The sequence below is a fragment of the Rhipicephalus microplus genome, chromosome 4 (assembly GCF_043290135.1).
Source record: "Rhipicephalus microplus isolate Deutch F79 chromosome 4, USDA_Rmic, whole genome shotgun sequence".
In the NCBI taxonomy this organism is placed as follows: Eukaryota; Metazoa; Arthropoda; class Arachnida; order Ixodida; family Ixodidae; genus Rhipicephalus; species Rhipicephalus microplus.
In genome coordinates, this window is record NC_134703.1 from 112,795,256 (window position 1) to 112,814,012 (window position 18,757).

The 18,757-nt window shown below is 47.4% G+C and overlaps 1 protein-coding gene across 2 annotated transcripts in view; it reads right to left on the minus strand.

Moving 5' to 3' along the window:
* Positions 1–1,229: 1,229 nt before the first annotated feature.
* Positions 1,230–18,757, minus strand: part of LOC119183055 (glycine receptor subunit alpha-2-like) — a 52,087-nt gene continuing 34,559 nt past the window's right edge. For both annotated transcript variants that reach the window (XM_075893513.1, XM_075893514.1), the window contains exons 6-8: positions 9,700–9,882; positions 3,127–3,308; positions 1,230–1,531 (exon numbers count right to left, since the gene is read on the minus strand). In XM_075893513.1, the coding sequence (XP_075749628.1) occupies positions 1,316–1,531; positions 3,127–3,308; positions 9,700–9,882 (581 nt within the window). In that variant the 3' untranslated portion in view covers positions 1,230–1,315. The remainder of the gene's footprint in view (positions 1,532–3,126; positions 3,309–9,699; positions 9,883–18,757) is intronic.

Genomic DNA, 18,757 nt, shown 5'->3' on the forward strand with positions numbered 1-18,757 from the left:
ATATGCTGCCATTTTTTTTCTCTTGACAACATATCTGGCATCATACGCACAGCAATCCAGGAAGCGTCTGATGTGCACTGTCTCACCCCTAATTAATGACAGAGTCGTACCTCCCACGACCATGAATTAGTCGAGGGAGGCGTGACTCTCCAAATAGACTTAGGAAGCCAGATGGGGACCTGTGACCAAAACCAGCGAGCTGCAACATCCAGTGAGTACCTGCACGAAGGACTCCACCCATAGTAACCAAAACGCCTTAATAAAGACGATACTCTGGGGACCTTCGACGCTAAAATTTTTCATTGAAGTTCTTCCTGTCTAGCAAACAAATTAGGGTCGTGACATGCTCATGTTCACATTGAGGAGAGCCAGCATGGGTTACAGACACATATTTCACTTTAATTGCTTATTAAAATTGCTCTTGAAGACAACATTACCCACATAAAAGACGTGTCTCTCGCAGAATAATACAATAAACTGAAACCTCCCTATCCTTTATCTCTCCACTTTATTTATCACAACTGACAAGCCGACAGTACAGGATAATTTTTCCAATATATCACATGGTTAGAGAGAATTCGCATGCTATGCCTTCATTCTAGTTGCTTTGTGTTTTCTTTTGAATACAGGACACAAAGAAAAAGTAAATTTATGCATGGTATTTTTCTCAATGTTTTCTGTAATTGTCCATATTTAAGAAATATTCAGTGCGCTTGTTGTCTTTTTAATATAGTACCTTCAAACCTTCTCCACCGTTTCTCCTACTGAATAGCGTTTAGTTTCAGTTTTTATTAGGTTCTAATTATTAAAGCACGAAAATTGACTTCCGGTGGTTTCAATATTACTGAGGCAAAAAAGAAGAAACGAAAAAATCACACTTGATGAAATAACCATATGAACGTCATCATGTTTTTCTAAATTGCTTAATTTGTGACTTCAGTATATTGTGGCTATGACCTCAACGTGAAGACGTCTTCACACGACATTGTCGCTTGGTCAAACATTGGTCGATAACAGAGGCAGTGCAAAGCCAGGTGAAAGGCAGAAAGCTTCCCAGGCCACCTATCCTTGAGGCCTTGTAAAACCGCGTTATATTGAAAAAGCTTTCAAAGGAGGGCGGAAAATAAGCAATACACTGAACTCAGAAAAAAGAGAAGTTGGCTTTCACCTTCGATTCATCTTTGGCGATTGCGCAAGAGACCCCATTGATGAATGAATGGATGAAAAACTTTGTTGAGGTCGTGAAGGATTCCACCCTGTTTGAGTTTTTATTTACTCGAGCATCACCAAAGCCTTACAAGGGTGACGACCCAACCTAGGCGAGCTCCAGTTCACCCTGGACACTGATGTACGCCTGGCTGGAATACAGGGACCAGTAGGCAGTGTTGAATACGAGGAAGACAAACGGGAAGGCGACACGAGCGAAGCGGTCGATGCTGTCTGCCCGCTTGGCGTTCCTGTAAAGCTCCTCGTACTCTTTGCTGTCGTAGTTCTCTGGATCTTCGGCCAGCTCCTTCTTTCGCGTCACAAGCTGGCAAAAGAGACATCACTACAAGCATTTAGTCGTTCAATCATGCCAATAAAGCAGTGCATATTGTGATCGCACAGATACTTTGCATAGTCAGTTGAGAATGTTAGCATCAAAGAGTTTTTTTTTCTTTCGGGAGGTAGAAGCAGTTAAACCGAGGTGTGCAAGAGTGGTGGTTAGAAAATAAACAAAGAAATTATAATATACTTTTTCTACGTCTTCGGATGGTTAATTTTCGTAACATAAGAATGAATCTCCAGAAAAGAAATAGGTAAGGGGGTAAAATTATGTCAGTGAGGCTATGGCGTATCACATCGGCTACAATATATTACCGAGGTAATTTTAGACAGTGGTTAGCCACACTTTGAATTGTCATACTGGTTGGAAAAACAGCCAGGACCAGTTAGAAAATTTTTCTTTGTGGTGTAACAAGTGTTCGCAGTTTGAGTGCGTTTAAATATGAAAGAACGAAGTGATACGCATGAGAGTTTAATATCAGTTATTTGTAGTATAGAGGCCGCCACACTGGTGCATTGGTTACGATGTCTGGCTCAAATTATATCTCAGCCGCAGCGGTCGCATTTCAATGAATGTGAAATTCTCAAGGCCCGTGTTTTGGCGATGTAAGTGCGCGTTTGAGAACAGCACGCGGTGAAAATCACCAGAGGACTTCATGACGGCGTGTTTCATAATCACATCGTTGTTTTGGGACGTAATATCCTGGCTGTACAACAACAACAACAACAACAACAACAACAACAACAACTACAACAACAACAACTACTACTACTACTACTACTACTACTACTACTAGTACTACTACTACTAGTACTACTACTACTACTACAACTACTACTACTACTACAACTACTGCTACAACAACAACAACAACAACTACTACTACTACTACTACTACTACTACTACTACTACTAATGTAGAAGCATGCGGGAATTACTTCATCGCAATCAAACGTGCGTATTGGGATAATACTGCAAAGATGGGAACTCCTCTATTAAGCAGCGTGGGAACAATATTGCTGTTTAGTAGTGGCACTACACTAGGTATAGTGCCAGGCTTAGAGTAGCAGCCGTAGCAATGAACACAGTGGAACAACGGCTTTAAGAGCTTACGTGGAGTTGCGGTAAAAATTTACTAGAACTTGCAGAGTAGCAGAAGTAATGTAGTGCTGACTATATATATATATATATATATATATATATATATATATATATATATATATATATATATATATATATATATATATATATATATATATATATATATATATATATATATATATATATATATATATATATATATATGGCGGCGGTCACTATAGGCATTGCATAGAAGGAGGAGGAGAGATAATAATTAAAGGTTTGGCAATTTTCTGCTATTTTTTATCGTGAAGAAAGAAGACTCTAAGAAGGCATGAAAAAGAGAGCACCGCGTCGAGACTAGCGAATGACTACGTCTTCTTGACCTGATTTTTAGGACGTAAAACGTCCGCTACTTGTTCAGTGGTGGAGCCCTTCGTATGCAATTAGCTGACGAACAGACTGCATGTAAGACGTGAGGACAGTGAAGGGAGCCTTACTACAAATGCGGCATCGTCGACCTTTCGGTACAGCTTCGGCCGCAGCTTGATGCGTCCCAAGTAGTTGACCAAGGAGAAGACGAGCAGGGATGCGAACACGGCGCAAATGCAGCCTCCCATCCACACGTCCAGTGCCTTCATGTACGACACCGGGGGCAGCTCCGAGCGCACGCCTCTGTTCACTGCGCATAAATGAATGACGTCGCATTGAAATACTCTGAACGTCAGACGGTTTTCGGCAAAAAGTACGTATTCGATTCACAGACCACTTGTGTGTTTACAGAATTATTCAGCGACGAATTAAATGGTCGATCACGTGCCTTAAAATTTCGCCAGTTTATTTACCCACATAACACAAATTTTAATCGAGAAATGAGGTACCACGGCCCCTAAAGCACAGAAGGGAGAAGCTTAAAACGTGACAAAGAGAGAGAAAGAGAAGGAGAGAAAAAAATAGAAAGAGCAAAAATATGGTAGAGCTTGCACAACCTCCCGAAAGGCTTGAAACAGCGCTGCTGGACTACTCTGATAGGTAGTCTGCACGATTGCTTCTAGCTTATAGGTTGTTGCTGGGCTTTACCTATAGGTGCTGGTAGGTGGTTTTAAGGCCGCTTCTCAGCCCAGAGGGGTTTGAGTTGAAAGCAGTCACAGGTAAAATAGGGATGTCTGAACTTCAGGGACAGACACTCGCGCTGGAAATGAGCACTCCCACAGTGTTTGCTACAGGGTCAACTCCAGAGGTTATTTTTCTCAATTGCTGGCTGCGTCTAGAAATCTTGGTGTTTGCCGACCGTCTTCTGCCTCTATCCTCCTTAATGAGGAAGTGGTGAATAAGGGGGATTATGCTAATGTGTCGGGCACATGTCTGTTCATCATGGTGATAGTTAATAATTGGTACACACCAAAGTTTTTACGGCCAGTTTGAACAGTTTCGCTGTTGTTAAAAGAGAAGGAGAGAAAAAAAAGGAAGACAGACGGAAAGAAAGATAGGAAGGCGGAGAAACAAACATACATAGATGGAAAGACATAGACGTAGACTAAACAGGAAAATGACATATCTATGAATAGTATAGCAAGAGGTGGAAATAAGATAGAGGTAAGAGGGCAAGAAGGTAGTACTAGCTAGGCTGGCCAAAAGCTTTTCTGTGTCTCATCCTTGCGTGACTTAGTGCGAGCTGTGCAAACTTTTTCTGAGTTTTTTGCATGCCATCCGCCTGTCCGCTTCAGTAATAGTAAGTCCTCCTACAACCATGCGCAATGAGAGACGGCGTAGAATCACTCGTTGGAGGCCTACGCCTCCGACGAGTGATTAGTAGCTCAAGCCTAAATTAACTCGCATGCAGGTGGATCCAGAGTCGTTATTTCAGGGCAGCCTAAGTCGCTACTGGTAATTGGCACACCGTACGTCAAAACGTCTACTCAATACTTCGATCGTTTTCTGTCGTATGGTCATGAATTTCTCGAACACAGGTTTTTTTTTTCTTTCACGAGAACTCACAGCGTCCCTTATGCTTCCACTTAAGACCCCGCAAAGGCTGAAACCATCTTTTTTTCTTATAAGCTGATGTATCAATGATTGTCCGCCACCCTACGAAAGCTGTCTACACCTAACGTTCTTTTTCAGAGTCTCCAAGATCGGCGGCACCTCACTTGGTTTTGCATGCAGTGACTTCGTGGACCTTTGACGAAGCTATAGGATGCGATGTCTTGACTTCATGTTTCGCTGCGTTACGCGACGTCATCATGACATCACAATTCTGGTTATCTGTGGCTCATGGTGACATCGTATGCTGACGTCATCACGTAATGATTTTTGTCATCACATCGTCCCCGAAACCACGGTACGCGAAACGCCACCGAAGCCGGACGCCGATGATGAAATTTTGAGACTAATAAGAAATAATTATTTTTGTCTTAATAACATGATTAAGCACTCTGTGCAGATGGGTAACCAGCGAAGCTGAAACGTGTGGCCACACGTGGTTTCAGACGACGCAGCCGAAGCAAATGTGCCACTTTAGAAACTCTCGCCAAAATCGGGCTTCGGCCTTGGCGAACCCGTTCCCGCCAATTACCACGTTGACGCTACTCGTCATACAACGGCGCTTCTTCGGCTCACCGTTGCCACGTGCATTTGGCTCCCGCAGGCCGCCTAACACTCGAGACGTAGTTGCTGCTTTCCCTTCACAACCCGGGCGTGTTCATGTGCAAGGACAGCTGCGTCGGCCCGGCGAACACGAATTCTCCCGCGAATCAGATGTCAGCGCTGTTCTTAAAAAGTTGTCTTCAGTTCGGGTGTTCGTGAGTTTTACCTTCCTGAGACGCCTGACACTTCACACGCCCGTGAACCGTCACGTGTTGTTTGTTTACATCTCTCCTTTCTTGTCGACCTGCTGGATGGCTTTGCTTGGCTGAGAGGTGAGGCACGCGCGCACGGCCAGGGCGGAGCCGAAATACCTCCTTTTCTACACTCTATTTGTCTTTACCTCCTACATTAATTTCTCACTCCCCATCCCTGTGCCGTGCTGTTGAGTTGACCTCTACCGAGAGAGGCAGCTACGGCGATACTGTTTTTATTTTTCTCTCTTTCCAGGTCACTTCATTGAAACTGCTGCGCGCGTTCTCAGCGGCATGTCTACCAACGGAAGAATGATGCCACTGACGACGCTCCCAATGGCATGCGTGCTTGGGTGCGACGTAGAGAACGACGTAACTGACGGAGCAGCCAATGAAGACGTTTATCGTTTTATGTGGCAAACGATTTTTCATTCCGCCTAACCATATACAGTTGTCGTTGGAAAAAGTACTAAACGCTGCATTTTAAGCTCTCTGTTACATTGCCAGGTGTGAAAGACAATGTTTGTAAGGGCTATTTTGCTTGAGAGGCCATCCTCGTTAAGGAGAACGATATTAATTTTTTTCCGCAATCACAGGGGCTACGGAAGTGTTCTGTAAATATAAATCAAGTTCACGGAGAATAAGGGAAATGATCGTGGTCTTCAGATCTTTTAGCTCATTCTTCTCCAGGCTGACAATCTTTATGACATTTGTACGCGCGGAGCTAACGCAGAAAGGCTCAAACACGCATACTTATAAGCGTATACTGGCCATCGGCATAAAATTTGCGGCGCGCAAGTTCGAAGACTGCGGTGAAAAATGCTCAAACCGCGCTGAAGCAGATTTCTTTGTATGCACATTCAATGCCGTTTTTGAAATAGTTATTTCACTTTGATTTCAATTGTTATACCGAATGCCTCACACGTTTGTGTGTTTGGTGTATATTCGCCGAAGTTGCTGCGAGCATACGAAAAAGGAATAGTTGATTCTTCACAAATAGCCCCTTTCAATAACCGGCTGCAACGTGAAATGTCTTCTCTACTCCTTGAAATAAAGCGGAACAGCTCGAATCACGTACACAAAAAGTGAGCATTATTAGAGCGTTAGTGCCTCACGAACGTGTGCTTACGTGCTGAATCTATCTATTCGCTCATTTTGTTTTCCTTCCATGCGCTTCTTTATTTGTTTTGGTGATTTTAGGGCGCCGGTTCTCCCTAAACTGCCGTGACCTCTAACACTTCAGAAACAGTGGCGAGCACTTTAATAGATTGGCCGCTTCTCCCTCCCTGTTTTTCAGTAAAGCTACATTTAAGAAGGAGCCTTTGCATTAAACTTTCATGTGGAACGAGGAGTAACACATCATTACAGCAGCATCACAATAACAAACCGATCTCTATTCACTTTTAAAACTGCTCTTAACACTCATGTGCGGGACGTACAGGTTTTGACACGGGTATGATGAAAATAAGGGTCTTCTTAAGGGCTGGTTTCTTTATATGAAGACACTTCGAAGAGAACCAGCTGATATAGGCTAAGGAAGGTTTAAGATACGTTCGTTTTACTGTTCTAAGGTTATTGTTATATTTGTGGTTTAAATTTGAATGAATAAAGTGTACAAAAAGATGGCTTGCTGCTGGTGGAGACCGAACTTGCGACCTTCATCGTAGGTTCGGTACCGGCCAGCAGCAAGTTTTCTTTTTGGCTTTCATTCTGATCAAAGTACACTTTGAATATATTGTGCCTTGTTTATCACAAGGGAAATCGCCCTTATGAAATTTTTTTCAGCTAGTCTGTTTTATTTAGACGAGAGCGCTCTAAGCTCCAGCCTTCGAAACGCAAAGAGGGAGTCATAAACGATGCACCCTGCGGGACAGAAAACGAGGACAAGACGCAAACAGGGACAAGCTCAGACTACCAAGTGGACGTTTACTTTTCAAATAGCACACAAATATCACTGAAGCAGGAAAAGAAAAGTTAGCTGTTGAAAACAATAAAGACGAACATTTTGTACACCCGATACACGAAGGAGAATAGTACTTATTGGTCACGTGCGTCTTTAATTATATGAGAGCAATGAATAAAAAAAAGCGAGCGAACCATCTACTGTACAGCAATATCTATAGCTGCAGTGTATAATTTATCTGTGTATTAGAGCGACCACTACATAAAAATTAGTGGACCATAAGGCTTCGCTTTAGGGGTTGACCGTGATAGCAGTATCCTGCTCCTAATGCGTACCCCAAACAGTTAGTACATGAAAAATTTTCGAACATGCTATGCACCCACTACGTGCACTACAGAATAGGCGCAGTAGCGTGTGCGCCGTTTGTATTGGGTGACTGGCTTTAAACTACGGAGCCATTATGATAATCACGTGTTCTGACGCCCGCAGTCAATGGGCACTAGTACCACGCATATTTATTGCACAATTTCATGTTACATTGTGCAGCATGTGTACAGGACGAGTGTGTTTGTAAAACATGAACGCTACTTACACTGCATTTGTAAGCAGAGGAAATTCTTTTCATTGTATTCACAAGCAGAGGTGTGGCTTACTGATTGAACAACCGCTTGACATGCAAACAAACCGTATTACATCCCCACTCGGACCCAAACGACACTGTTTCGGTGTCCGCTCTGACCCACAATTTTTTCATCTACTTTGTTTGCATCGTTCTTGATTCTTTGGTCATTCATAAGATAATGATTTTTCGCTCACAACGACACGGACGCCAGAATTTCTGCGAAAGTATTTCTTTAAAGCTATCGCATTAAAACACATGGTTGCTATAAAATTTGTGAAACCTAGGAAAGTGCACCGCATGGGCACCCAGTGACTCCCGTCAGTAGTTCTCCCAAATACGTTTAGCTAAGCAGAAATGAGGCCAACGTTTCGAGTTAAGCGTGTAATATTTACCCGACACGAGAAGAATATTATTAGGCCGGTTCACAAACTTGGTGTGCGAAACGTGCGCAACTTTTTGCAGCCCATTACCCACTTGTTGCTCATTACGGAAGTTGAGATATGCGTCGTTTGCAGCGAGTTCTGTCAGGTTGTTTTCCCGATCAGGCGTAGTCATCTAGCGCCACACCGAGGCAGAGGTAGTACAGAGAGAAGGGCATTCGATCGCTCGGTGAGGCGGTGGCACTAACGTCGGAATCAGCTCCTTGTTTCTGAAACGTTTTTAGTACTTTAAAGACGATAGTCTTTCTTAGGGACAATCGACGCAAAACTTTTCGTCATTCTGTCTGTCTGTCTGTCTGTCTGTCTGTCTGTCTGTCTGTCTGTCTGTCTGTCTGTCTGTCTGTCTGTTTGTCTGTCTGTCTGTCTGTCTGTACATTTGTCTGTTTGTCCGCGCTTAACGATACCCCAAACGGCACCAAACGATATTCCAAACGGCCGACCACATCCGCAGCGCCCACCAGTATTGCTCAAGCTTTAGCGTTTATACTTGAGTGGTTGTCAATTAAAAGCAATTATTGGGCATAACTGAGGCACCAAAACAACACAGCAATTTTCTGTATGTGGGTCTCTTTTCTAAAAAAGGCATGCTCAAGTAATTCTCAAGACCATAGCGCTTATCACGCTGCAATGACGATGCAACGCTTGCACGAAAAGGCAAATGTTTCCAACGGTTTGCTAAGACGACATGGTAGTGGCACCTATCTGTCACACCTTATCGCCTCCGGGACGAGCGCGCACGCTGCGCGCTTCGTTTTCAAAGGTAACTGCCAGATAGCGCTCATGTCTCACGTGTGACGTGACTCGATGCGCTCGTTCACCTCCGCAGCACGCTCGAGGCACTCTGACGCAGCGCCTCGAGAATACCGTTCACCGATTTTCTTGCGCAGAACATCAAATAAACGTTTTGTTCAATCTCTCCAGATGCAAGAGCTTTCGACGACATTCGCAGTGTAAAATGCAAAGTTGGGGACAATATTTCAGTTAATTCTATTACGTTTTGGTCATTTCTGTTTCGCATATAATTAGAGATCATGTTCCTTCATTTCAGACTAGGCTTGAGCATTGCCAGTTTTGCTATAGCTCACACTGAGTGATCTACTGGGAGCGTGGTCGTGCCACATGAGATGTATGGTGGACAAACAAAGTACCAAAAGTGTTGCGTGCACTTAAAATAAAGATAACATTATCATCCGTGGGAGGGATCAGGCTTGTTTTTATTTGTTGCTACTCGACGCACTATGTTGCAGAAAAGAGTTTTCCTGGCTCCTTACCTGAGAGCAGGTTTAGCAGCATGCCGAGATCTAGGAAGAGTCTTCCGGGGGCGTTGGTCCGGGGAAGGTAAAAGGCGAACCAGGAAATGACAACGCTCAGTAGCGTAGGAAAGTACATGTTTATCAGGTAGAAGCCACGCTCGCGCGATACGGTGAAGTTGGCTCGCAGTACGCTGTATGTGCCTGCAGAGAGAGAGAGAGAGAATAAACCCTTTTTTTTCAGCGAATGCACTGAAAAAAATATTTGTTGGGTGGAGCCCTCAGTCCAGGACTGTCTTGCCTTACGCGACTCCGCGAGCTCACTAGTTCAGCTGCTGCTGTTTCTGCTCGCATAAGCTAAGAAGTGCAAACTCCCAGGAGAAAAGGGTGGGGTTGGGGATTGGTAGTATAGCAGCCAGTGGGCTTGGGCAATCCCACGTCATGTGAGGGTGCACTGTTTGTAGGAGTCCACATAAAAGGGTGTTAGGAAGGGTATAGAGTTAAATAAAAGATTATTTAGGAACGCAAGGCATTCAGAGCGGATGACTTGAATGGGGCTTCCCCACGCCTAATTTAGGAGGCAGAACGTTCAAGGTTTGATTTTTGTTAGCGACATGGGAATGGTTTTGATTGAGACGAGAAGGAATTTAGTATGCCACGACTACCTTTCTGATGTCAACGCGTTTACAAGCTTTTTTCCCCTCATGACCAATGTTCAGAATGGCGTTATCAAAAAGTTCTGCCGACATAAAGCGGCGTATTAAAGGCTTATAGCATAGAATAAAGCAATACGCACCGCTACAAAAATTTGGCCCAAAATAAACAGACTATATGTTTTCATACCTCCTTATAGATTCTAAACTTGTACGTGTGAGAAAGAAAATACAGCATATACACGGCGTGAATCATGATGAGCGGACGAAGCTCCGGAGCCATCTAATGATCACTCAACACAATATGCGCTCCTACGCATAATGCCACAGCGCTGTCTAGTGAACATTCTGAGAAATAGAGGTGGCTACGAGAACGCCAGACTTACCCTCGCCTTATAAAGCTTCACCCCTAAAAAGTGTGTGTGACTCCTTTTTGGTGGTCCTTACTGGCCACATATGACTCTGTTTAAAGAGGCATGCTGACTCTCTTGTGGGTCACAGTACTCTTAGAAGGAAGCATAATTACCTCCAGTGAAAGTTGACGGGCCGCTTCAAAGAGAGTCATGCACGTGGGACCTCCCCCCCCCAAAAAAAACAAAAAGGAATCAGAATAAATTTTTCTTGAAGTGTACGAATTAACCTTCAACTACCAGGCGCATATAGTGTAATAATTAAACATTTATCATCAAACGGATATTACCTCGCCAGCCTTAGGTACTATTTTAATTACTCTAGATTCATTTTCTATTCCATTGTGGCTTGCATCAACAGGTACCAACGGGAGAAACAGCAATCTAATTCAAGACGGAGGTAATAAGTACACCGAGAACTCTAGCAGAACTAACAGCTATCGGAAGGCTGTGTGTGTTAGAGAGTGATGTAAACTAATTACTTGCAAGAAATAATAAATATAGCAGTGGCTTAACTCGGCTACGTCAGGATATACGTAGCGTGAACTATGGATGGACGGACGGACCACAGATTAACGGACGGATTGATGAACTACAGACGAACCACTGATTCATGGAGGAACGGACGAAAGAACCATGGGCGGATGAATGTATGGATGGAAGAACCATGGAAGAGCGGAGGGTCTGATGAACCACGGAAAGACAATGAGTGGGGACCTTGGGTGGATCCATGTCACTCATTTTTGGGGGAATGGTGGTTGGTCGTTTAGGTAGAACTGTAGAGAGAGTCCCGACTTTTGTTTTAGTGGTTACGGCCATCACAAGAACCACATCCCAGCATAAATATATTTCTGCCCATATGATCCCACACATTTCTTCCAACTGCTGTAAGGTGGAAAGCAGGCCTGGAAGGGAGGGTGGAGGGGGTCCTTACAGGGGTTTTTTTAAGGGGGGTATTGCTCCCTATTTTCCTTAACTACTCTGGGCGGTCGAAGCGTGGATGGGTGGATGAACGTACGAACTAGACGGTGAGCGACCTCACAAAAGGCAAGCGCCAGGCCACTAGTGACACGTCACTCCTGGAACTTCCAAGCCTTCTCCATGGCGCCACCTGTTAGCCATGCTACGTCACACGCTCCTGGTGCTTGCTTGGAACTGCTCACCTTAAACCACGCGGAACGGCTCAACCTTAGACTAGCTTACATTACAATAACATATATATATATATATATATATATATATATATATATATATATATATATATATATATATATATATATATATATATATATATATATATATATATATATATATATATATATATATTGCAAGGGGGTTTATTAGCGACGCCAGATAATAGGCAGACAGCCGGTACAGAAACAAACGCTCGGGCAGTCCAGTGTCTACAGCTCGTGCTCGCGCTTCGCACTCAGCGGTGGTCCCACTATCATTGCCTTGCGAATTCCCCACTACAATGCCCCGGCGACGAAGACGAGCCATCCTGGCGACTCAAGGTGACGAGAGAACAGGAGGGTCGTAACAGGGCTTGAGGCGACTGACGTGGACCGTCTCACGACCAAGGCGGCGCTTGTCCGTGGACGGCTTGAGTGGTTCAATCACATAGGTGACAGAAGAAGGGTGTTGTATGACGCGGTAAGGGCCCGTATACTTCGGTGCAAACTTGGGAGTCAGTCCGGGAGAGTGGAAAGGCAGTCGGAGCCACACAAGAGAACCGACGGGGAAGGTATTCTGAACAAGATCATGGTCGTGGCGATCTTTTTGGAGGGCTTGGTTATCGGCTGTGAAGGACCGTGCAAGTTGACGACACTCTTCGGCATGTTCAGCCATTTCAGAAACTGGGCTGAACTCTGAGGCATCAGGATTGTATGGCAAAATTGTGTCGAGTGTGTTGCATGGGTCACGACCATATAAAAGAAAAAATGGAGAAAAGCCTGTTGTTGATTGAATCGCCGTATTATAGGCGTACGTCACGAAAGGAAGAACAACGTCCCAGTTGGAGTGGTCGGAATCAATATACATAGCGAGCATGTCTCCGAGGGTTCTGTTGAAACGTTCCGTTAGGCCGTTTGTCTGAGGGTGATAGGCTGTTGATGTGCGGTGTACCGTACGGCATGAATGTAGGAGCTGCTGCAGAACTTCGGACAAAAATACGCGTCCTCTGTCACTCAGGAGCTCCCGTGGTGCACCATGACGAAGAACAAACCGGTGCAAGATGAAGGTTGCAACGTCACGAGCACCAGCCGAAGGCAGCGCTGCCGTTTCGGCGTACCTTGTCAGATGGTCGGCAGCCACAATCACCCATCGATTGCCACCAACAGAGCACGGCAGCGGGCCGTATAGGTCAATCCCAACACGGTCGAATGGGCGTGCAGGACATGGCAAAGGCTGCAGTTGACCGGGTGAATGAGGGAATGTCTTGCGCTGCTGACACTGGGAACATGAGCGAATGTGTTTGCGTACAAACGTGTACATACCCCGCCAGTAGTAACGTTGGCGGATCCGCTCATACGTCTTTAGCGCACCGGCGTGTGCGTGTTGCGGTTCAGCATGAAAATATTTGCAGATATCAGACCGCATATGGCTGGGTATGACTAGCAGCCATTTACGACCCGTCACTTGATAGTTGCGACGGTATAACAGGCCATCCCGTATGGCGAAATGCGTTGCTTGGCGGCGAAGAGCACGCGGGTAACCGGAAGTTGATGCGTCAGAAAGCATATTCAATAGCGAGGCGATCCAAGGGTCCTTGCGCTGTTCGGATGGCATGTCTGTGACGCTGACGGCAGAGAGGGGAAGGTCCAGGGCTGATATATCCGTATCATCGGATTTCACGGGTGATCGTGAAAGCGCATCTGCGTCAGAGTGCTTTCGCCCCGATCGGTAGACGACGCGTATGTCGAATTCCTGGAGGCGTAGTGCCCAACGTCCGAGGCGGCCGGAAGGATCTTTTAGCGAAGCCAACCAACAGAGTGCGTGATGGTCAGTTACCACATCAAAAGTTTGGCCGTACAAATAGGGGCGAAACTTGTTTAACGCCCACACAATCGCGAGACACTCTTTTTCCGTAACAGAATAGTTGGCTTCTGCCTTAGTGAGGGCGCGGCTGGCATAGGCGACCACATACTCCGTAAAACCTGGCTTGCGTTGCGCGAGTACTGCACCAAGGCCAACGCCACTTGCATCCGTGTGTACTTCGGTTGGCGCAGTAGGGTCGTAATGGCGCAGTACGGGTGGTGAGGTAAGGAGTTGGCGCAGTGTTGCGAAGGATTCGTCACAGGCTGCTGTCCAATTCGAAAGATCTGCAGGGCCAGCAAGGAGTTTGGTGAGTGGAGCGATGATGGAGGCAAAGTTCCGGACAAAGCGACGAAAATAGGAGCACAGGCCCACAAAGCTCCGTAGTTCTTTAACAGTAGTCGGCTTAGGAAATTCGGCAACAGCACGAAGCTTGTCAGGGTCGGGAAGAATGCCGGCTTTCGAGACGACATGACCAAGTATGGTGAGTTGTTTAGCCCCGAAGTGACACTTCTTCAGGTTAAGCTGAAGCCTGGCGTTTGTAAGGCACTGTAGAATCTTGCGCAGACGAGTGAGATGCGAAGTGAAATCGGGTGAAAAAACCACAACGTCTTCAAGATAGCACAAGCAAATGTTCCATTTGAGACCACGTAAAATGCTGTCCATCATTCGCTCGAATGTGGCAGGCGCATTGCAGAGTCCGAATGGCATCACGGTAAATTCATAGAGGCCATCCGGTGTGACAAACGCCGTTTTTGGACGATCAGACTCAGCCATTGGGACCTGCCAATAACCCGAGCGAAGGTCAAGCGAGGAAAAGAATTCTGCACCTTGGAGACAATCGAGAGCGTCGTCTATGCGGGGAAGAGGGTAAACATCTTTCCTCGTAATGTTGTTTAGGCGCCTGTAGTCTACGCAGAACCGGACTGAACCATCCTTTTTTTTGACGAGTACAACTGGGGAAGACCAAGGACTACAAGAAGGCTTGATGACTCCGCGCTGTAGCATGTCGTCTACTTGTTCTGCAATTACCCGACGCTCCGCTGGTGACACACGATAAGGGCGCTGGCGCAAAGGAGTACTCTTTCCTGTGTCAATTGTGTGCACAACGGTGTTCGTTCTTCCTAGCACCGCTTGGGGAAAGTCAAACGAACGCTTGAATTCGTGCAGCAGGGTAACAAGCTGCTCTCGTTGAGCCGGGGCGAGATGGCTGTCAATAGAATGGTGAAATGCATCGGTAGACACGCTGTTCAAGGCAAAGTGAGGAACCAACGCGTTCAGCTCCATATTCGGCTTGGTGTCGAAGAAATCGGCAGGCACGATAGTACCTTCATCGATGAGCTGAATGTGGCCGAGCGTCTCGTTGCGGCGCAAACTGAGGGGGCACGAGTTGGGATTGGAAATAAATATCCCGGTAGTGTCTTGACAAAGCTCAAGAATGGCGAAAGGCAGCGATGTGTGGTGGCGGCTACCGAAGATGTCAGATGGCGTGAATAGGACGGTAGCGTCAGAAAGTGAAGCACAGCAGGCAGGGACAAACTGGGCGCTGAAAGGAGGAAGGTCTATGTCGGTTGCGACGACAAGGTTAGCCACACTAGATACGGCCGCATCAACAGAAGGCGCATCACCAAACGGTAACAGCTCCACTTCGGCCCGAGCGCAGTCCACGACGGCGTGATGACGTGATAAAAAATCCCATCCTAGGATGACATCGTGGGAACATGAAGCCAACACGTGAAATTCAATGGTGTACAACACGTCTCGAATCACAACTTTTGCTGTACATAACGCGACGGGCTCAATTTGTTGGGCGCTTGCAGTACTAAGAGAAACCACGGGAGAAAGCATCGTCACTTTACGAAGAGAGCGGCAGAGTCTCTCACTAATCACAGATATCGCGGCACCGGTATCGATGAGTGCGAGTGTTCGTACACCTTCGACGATTACTTCGATAAGATTGGCGGGAGACAGGCGAGGACTTGAACGATTAGACGATGACGCAGCTCGTGCCTCCGGAGCTGCGGCAGTTAGTTTTCCGTCTCACTGGAGGTGGGTCGTCGACGCATAGGCGACACGGAACGACGACTTGGTGAAGGTGAAGGCGAGCGGGAAGTAGAACGTCTAGAAGCGAATGTTCGGGCGCCGGAAGCAGTTTGCGCATCGCGTTCGTGAACTTCAGGTGGTACGTGAGGCGCGTGGTATGGAGGTCGAAACGAATACTCGGGATATGTTGGTGCGTTAACTGTGAAGCGCCGACGACATAGACGTGCAACGTGACCTGGAATTCCGCAAAAGTAACATATAGGCCGGTTGTCAGCGGTGCGCCAAGGATTTCCGGCGTGTTGCTGTGGAAACGGCGCGGTGGACGGTCGCACAGGTTGTGGCGTATACATTGGCAGACGAGATGCAGGAGGCATTGCCGCGACGGCCGCATAAGTCAGTGGCGCGGCAACAGGCGTTGGTTGAGAGGCAGGCGTAGGTAATGGCAACGCCTCGGAGACCTGCTCCTGAATAGCCTGTCTTATTGTCGGCGTTAGGCGGTTCGTTGGTGCTTCGGTGGTCGGCAGATACGAGAGACATGAAAGTTGTCGTGCGACCTCTTCGCGTACATATTCTTTTATCTGCTCCAGCAGGGAGCTGTCACCACCGACGGCCAGGGCAGCGAGAGAGTCGTCTGCAGTCGTCGACCTCCGAACTGCTGCACGTTGTTTTCGAATCTCTTCCAAGCTCTGGCACAACGTGACAAGTTCGGATACGGTACTTGGGCTCTTTGCCAGCAACATTTGATAGGCATCATCGTCTATGCCTTTCAAGATATGCCTGATCTTGTCATGTTCGGTCATCTCAGGGTTGAAGCGCCGGCATAAATCGATTACATCTTCAATATAGCTTGTGAAGTTTTCGCCCTGCCTTTGTGCACGTCCGCGTAGGCGCTGCTCAGCACGCAGCTTGCGCACTGCGGGGCGATCGAACACAGCTGCGAGGGTGGTCTTGAAACCGGCCCAAGTGATAAATTCAGTGCGGTGGTTTGTGAACCACAGGCTGGCGACGTCTTTGAGATAAAATGGGACATACTCTAATTTCGAGGGGTCGTCCCACTTGTTGGCGGCGCTCACCTTCTCAAACAGCTGCAACCAGTCCTCCACATCTTGGTCCTCGGTGCCACTGAAGAAGGGCGGATCTCGTTGGCGCAGGGTGGTAGGCACGATGACCAGTTGAGATTGGGCCGTGCTTTGCTGGGTGGTGCCTTGCTCGGTCGTCTGATCAGGCATTGCTGATGTAGTGGGCAGCTTCCGGCTTCGAAGTTCCAGGTTTGCGTACCCAGCACACTTCCACCACTTTGCAAGGGGGTTTATTAGCGACGCCAGATAATAGGCAGACAGCCGGTACAGAAACAAACGCTCGGGCAGTCCAGTGTCTACAGCTCGTGCTCGCGCTTCGCACTCAGCGGTGGTCCCACTATCATTGCCTTGCGAATTCCCCACTACAATATATATATATATTGTAATGAATTAATGAATCTAAATAACGGACGCTCTGCTGGCAATGAAGAAGACGACGATGATCGGTGGCTGCAGTGGTAGCTCGCGCACGCCGTTCGCCATTAGCCAGACCTGCCTGTTAAAGCTCATTTTGCCAAGCTGCGTCTGAACGTTTCTCGACGTACAACACCTCTATTTTAAGTGGTGGAGGAGCCGGGGTTCCCATCAACCTGGAACTTCGCAATCGGACGCTACCATCACCGTTCACCATGACTGCTCCTGGCCCTTCTCAAGCTGCCTTACCATCGACAGTCTACTGTACTGGCGTGCCTCGGCAACGCGACCCACCAATTTTTCGCGGCAACGACGAACAAGACGTCGAGGACTGGCTCGTCGAGTACGAAATCGTAAGCGCTTCCAACAAGTGGAACGCCTGCGACCAGCTCACAAACGTGCGCTTTTACCTCGATGATGTGGCCAGCCTATGGTTCAAGAACCACGAAGGCGAAATCACAACCTGGTCCGCCTTCAAGACCACCATCGCCGCGGTCTTCGGTCGTCCCACCGTGCGCCGGCTTCGCGCGGAACAGCGTCTCCGTAGTCGAATCCAGCGCAGGGACGAGACCTTTACAAGTTACATTGAAGATGTCTTGTCTCTTTGCAAGCGCGTCGATGAATCTCTAACCGAACGCGACAAAATCAAGCACATCATCAAAGGAGTTGACGACGATACCTTCCAGATGCTCGTCGCTAGGAATCCACAGACCATCACAGATGTTGTCCAGCTCTGTCAGGAGTACGACGAGTTGCGTAAGCAGCGTGTCTCGACGCGCAGGGCCGCTGAAGATACGGCTGAAGTTTCCGCCCTCGTGCACGATGTCGCTGCTGATCACACCGCCTTACTGCCCCACATCAAACAGTTCATTCGTGAAGAAGTTGCGCGTCAGCTTTCTCTTGTGGCCGAAGCATCCGCGCCAGTGACATCGTTAGACCCACGTCTACGCCAGGTCATTGAGACACAGGTCACGCAGGCACTGCCTCCATCGCCATCTGTCCCTACGCCACTGACCTACGCTGCCGTCGTTGCTAGACCCCCAGCCCCACCTGTCTCTGGCGCATACAGGGGCACCGGGTCCTCCTATCCTACGACGCTGCCTACATACACGGCACCCCATCCCGTTTCGCCCCATGCACCTTCTGTCGTTAACCCATGGCGCACCTTGGATAATCGGCCCATATGTTTCGCATGTGGTTTCGTGGGACATATAGCACGCTACTGTCGCCGTCGTAACTTCCAGCCTCCAGACCACGGGAATTCTGCAAATTACCAGGCTGCCCAGAATCCCCGGCGACCATCTTCTCCTATCACCGACTCATTGTCCCCACGACGCCCTGTCGATTCTCGCCGGTCATTACCGCCCCGTCGCCGATCTGTCTCCCCGATGCTTCGGCGCACGAGCCCCGCTCGAGAGGAAAACTGACAGCCGCAGTTCCGGAGGCA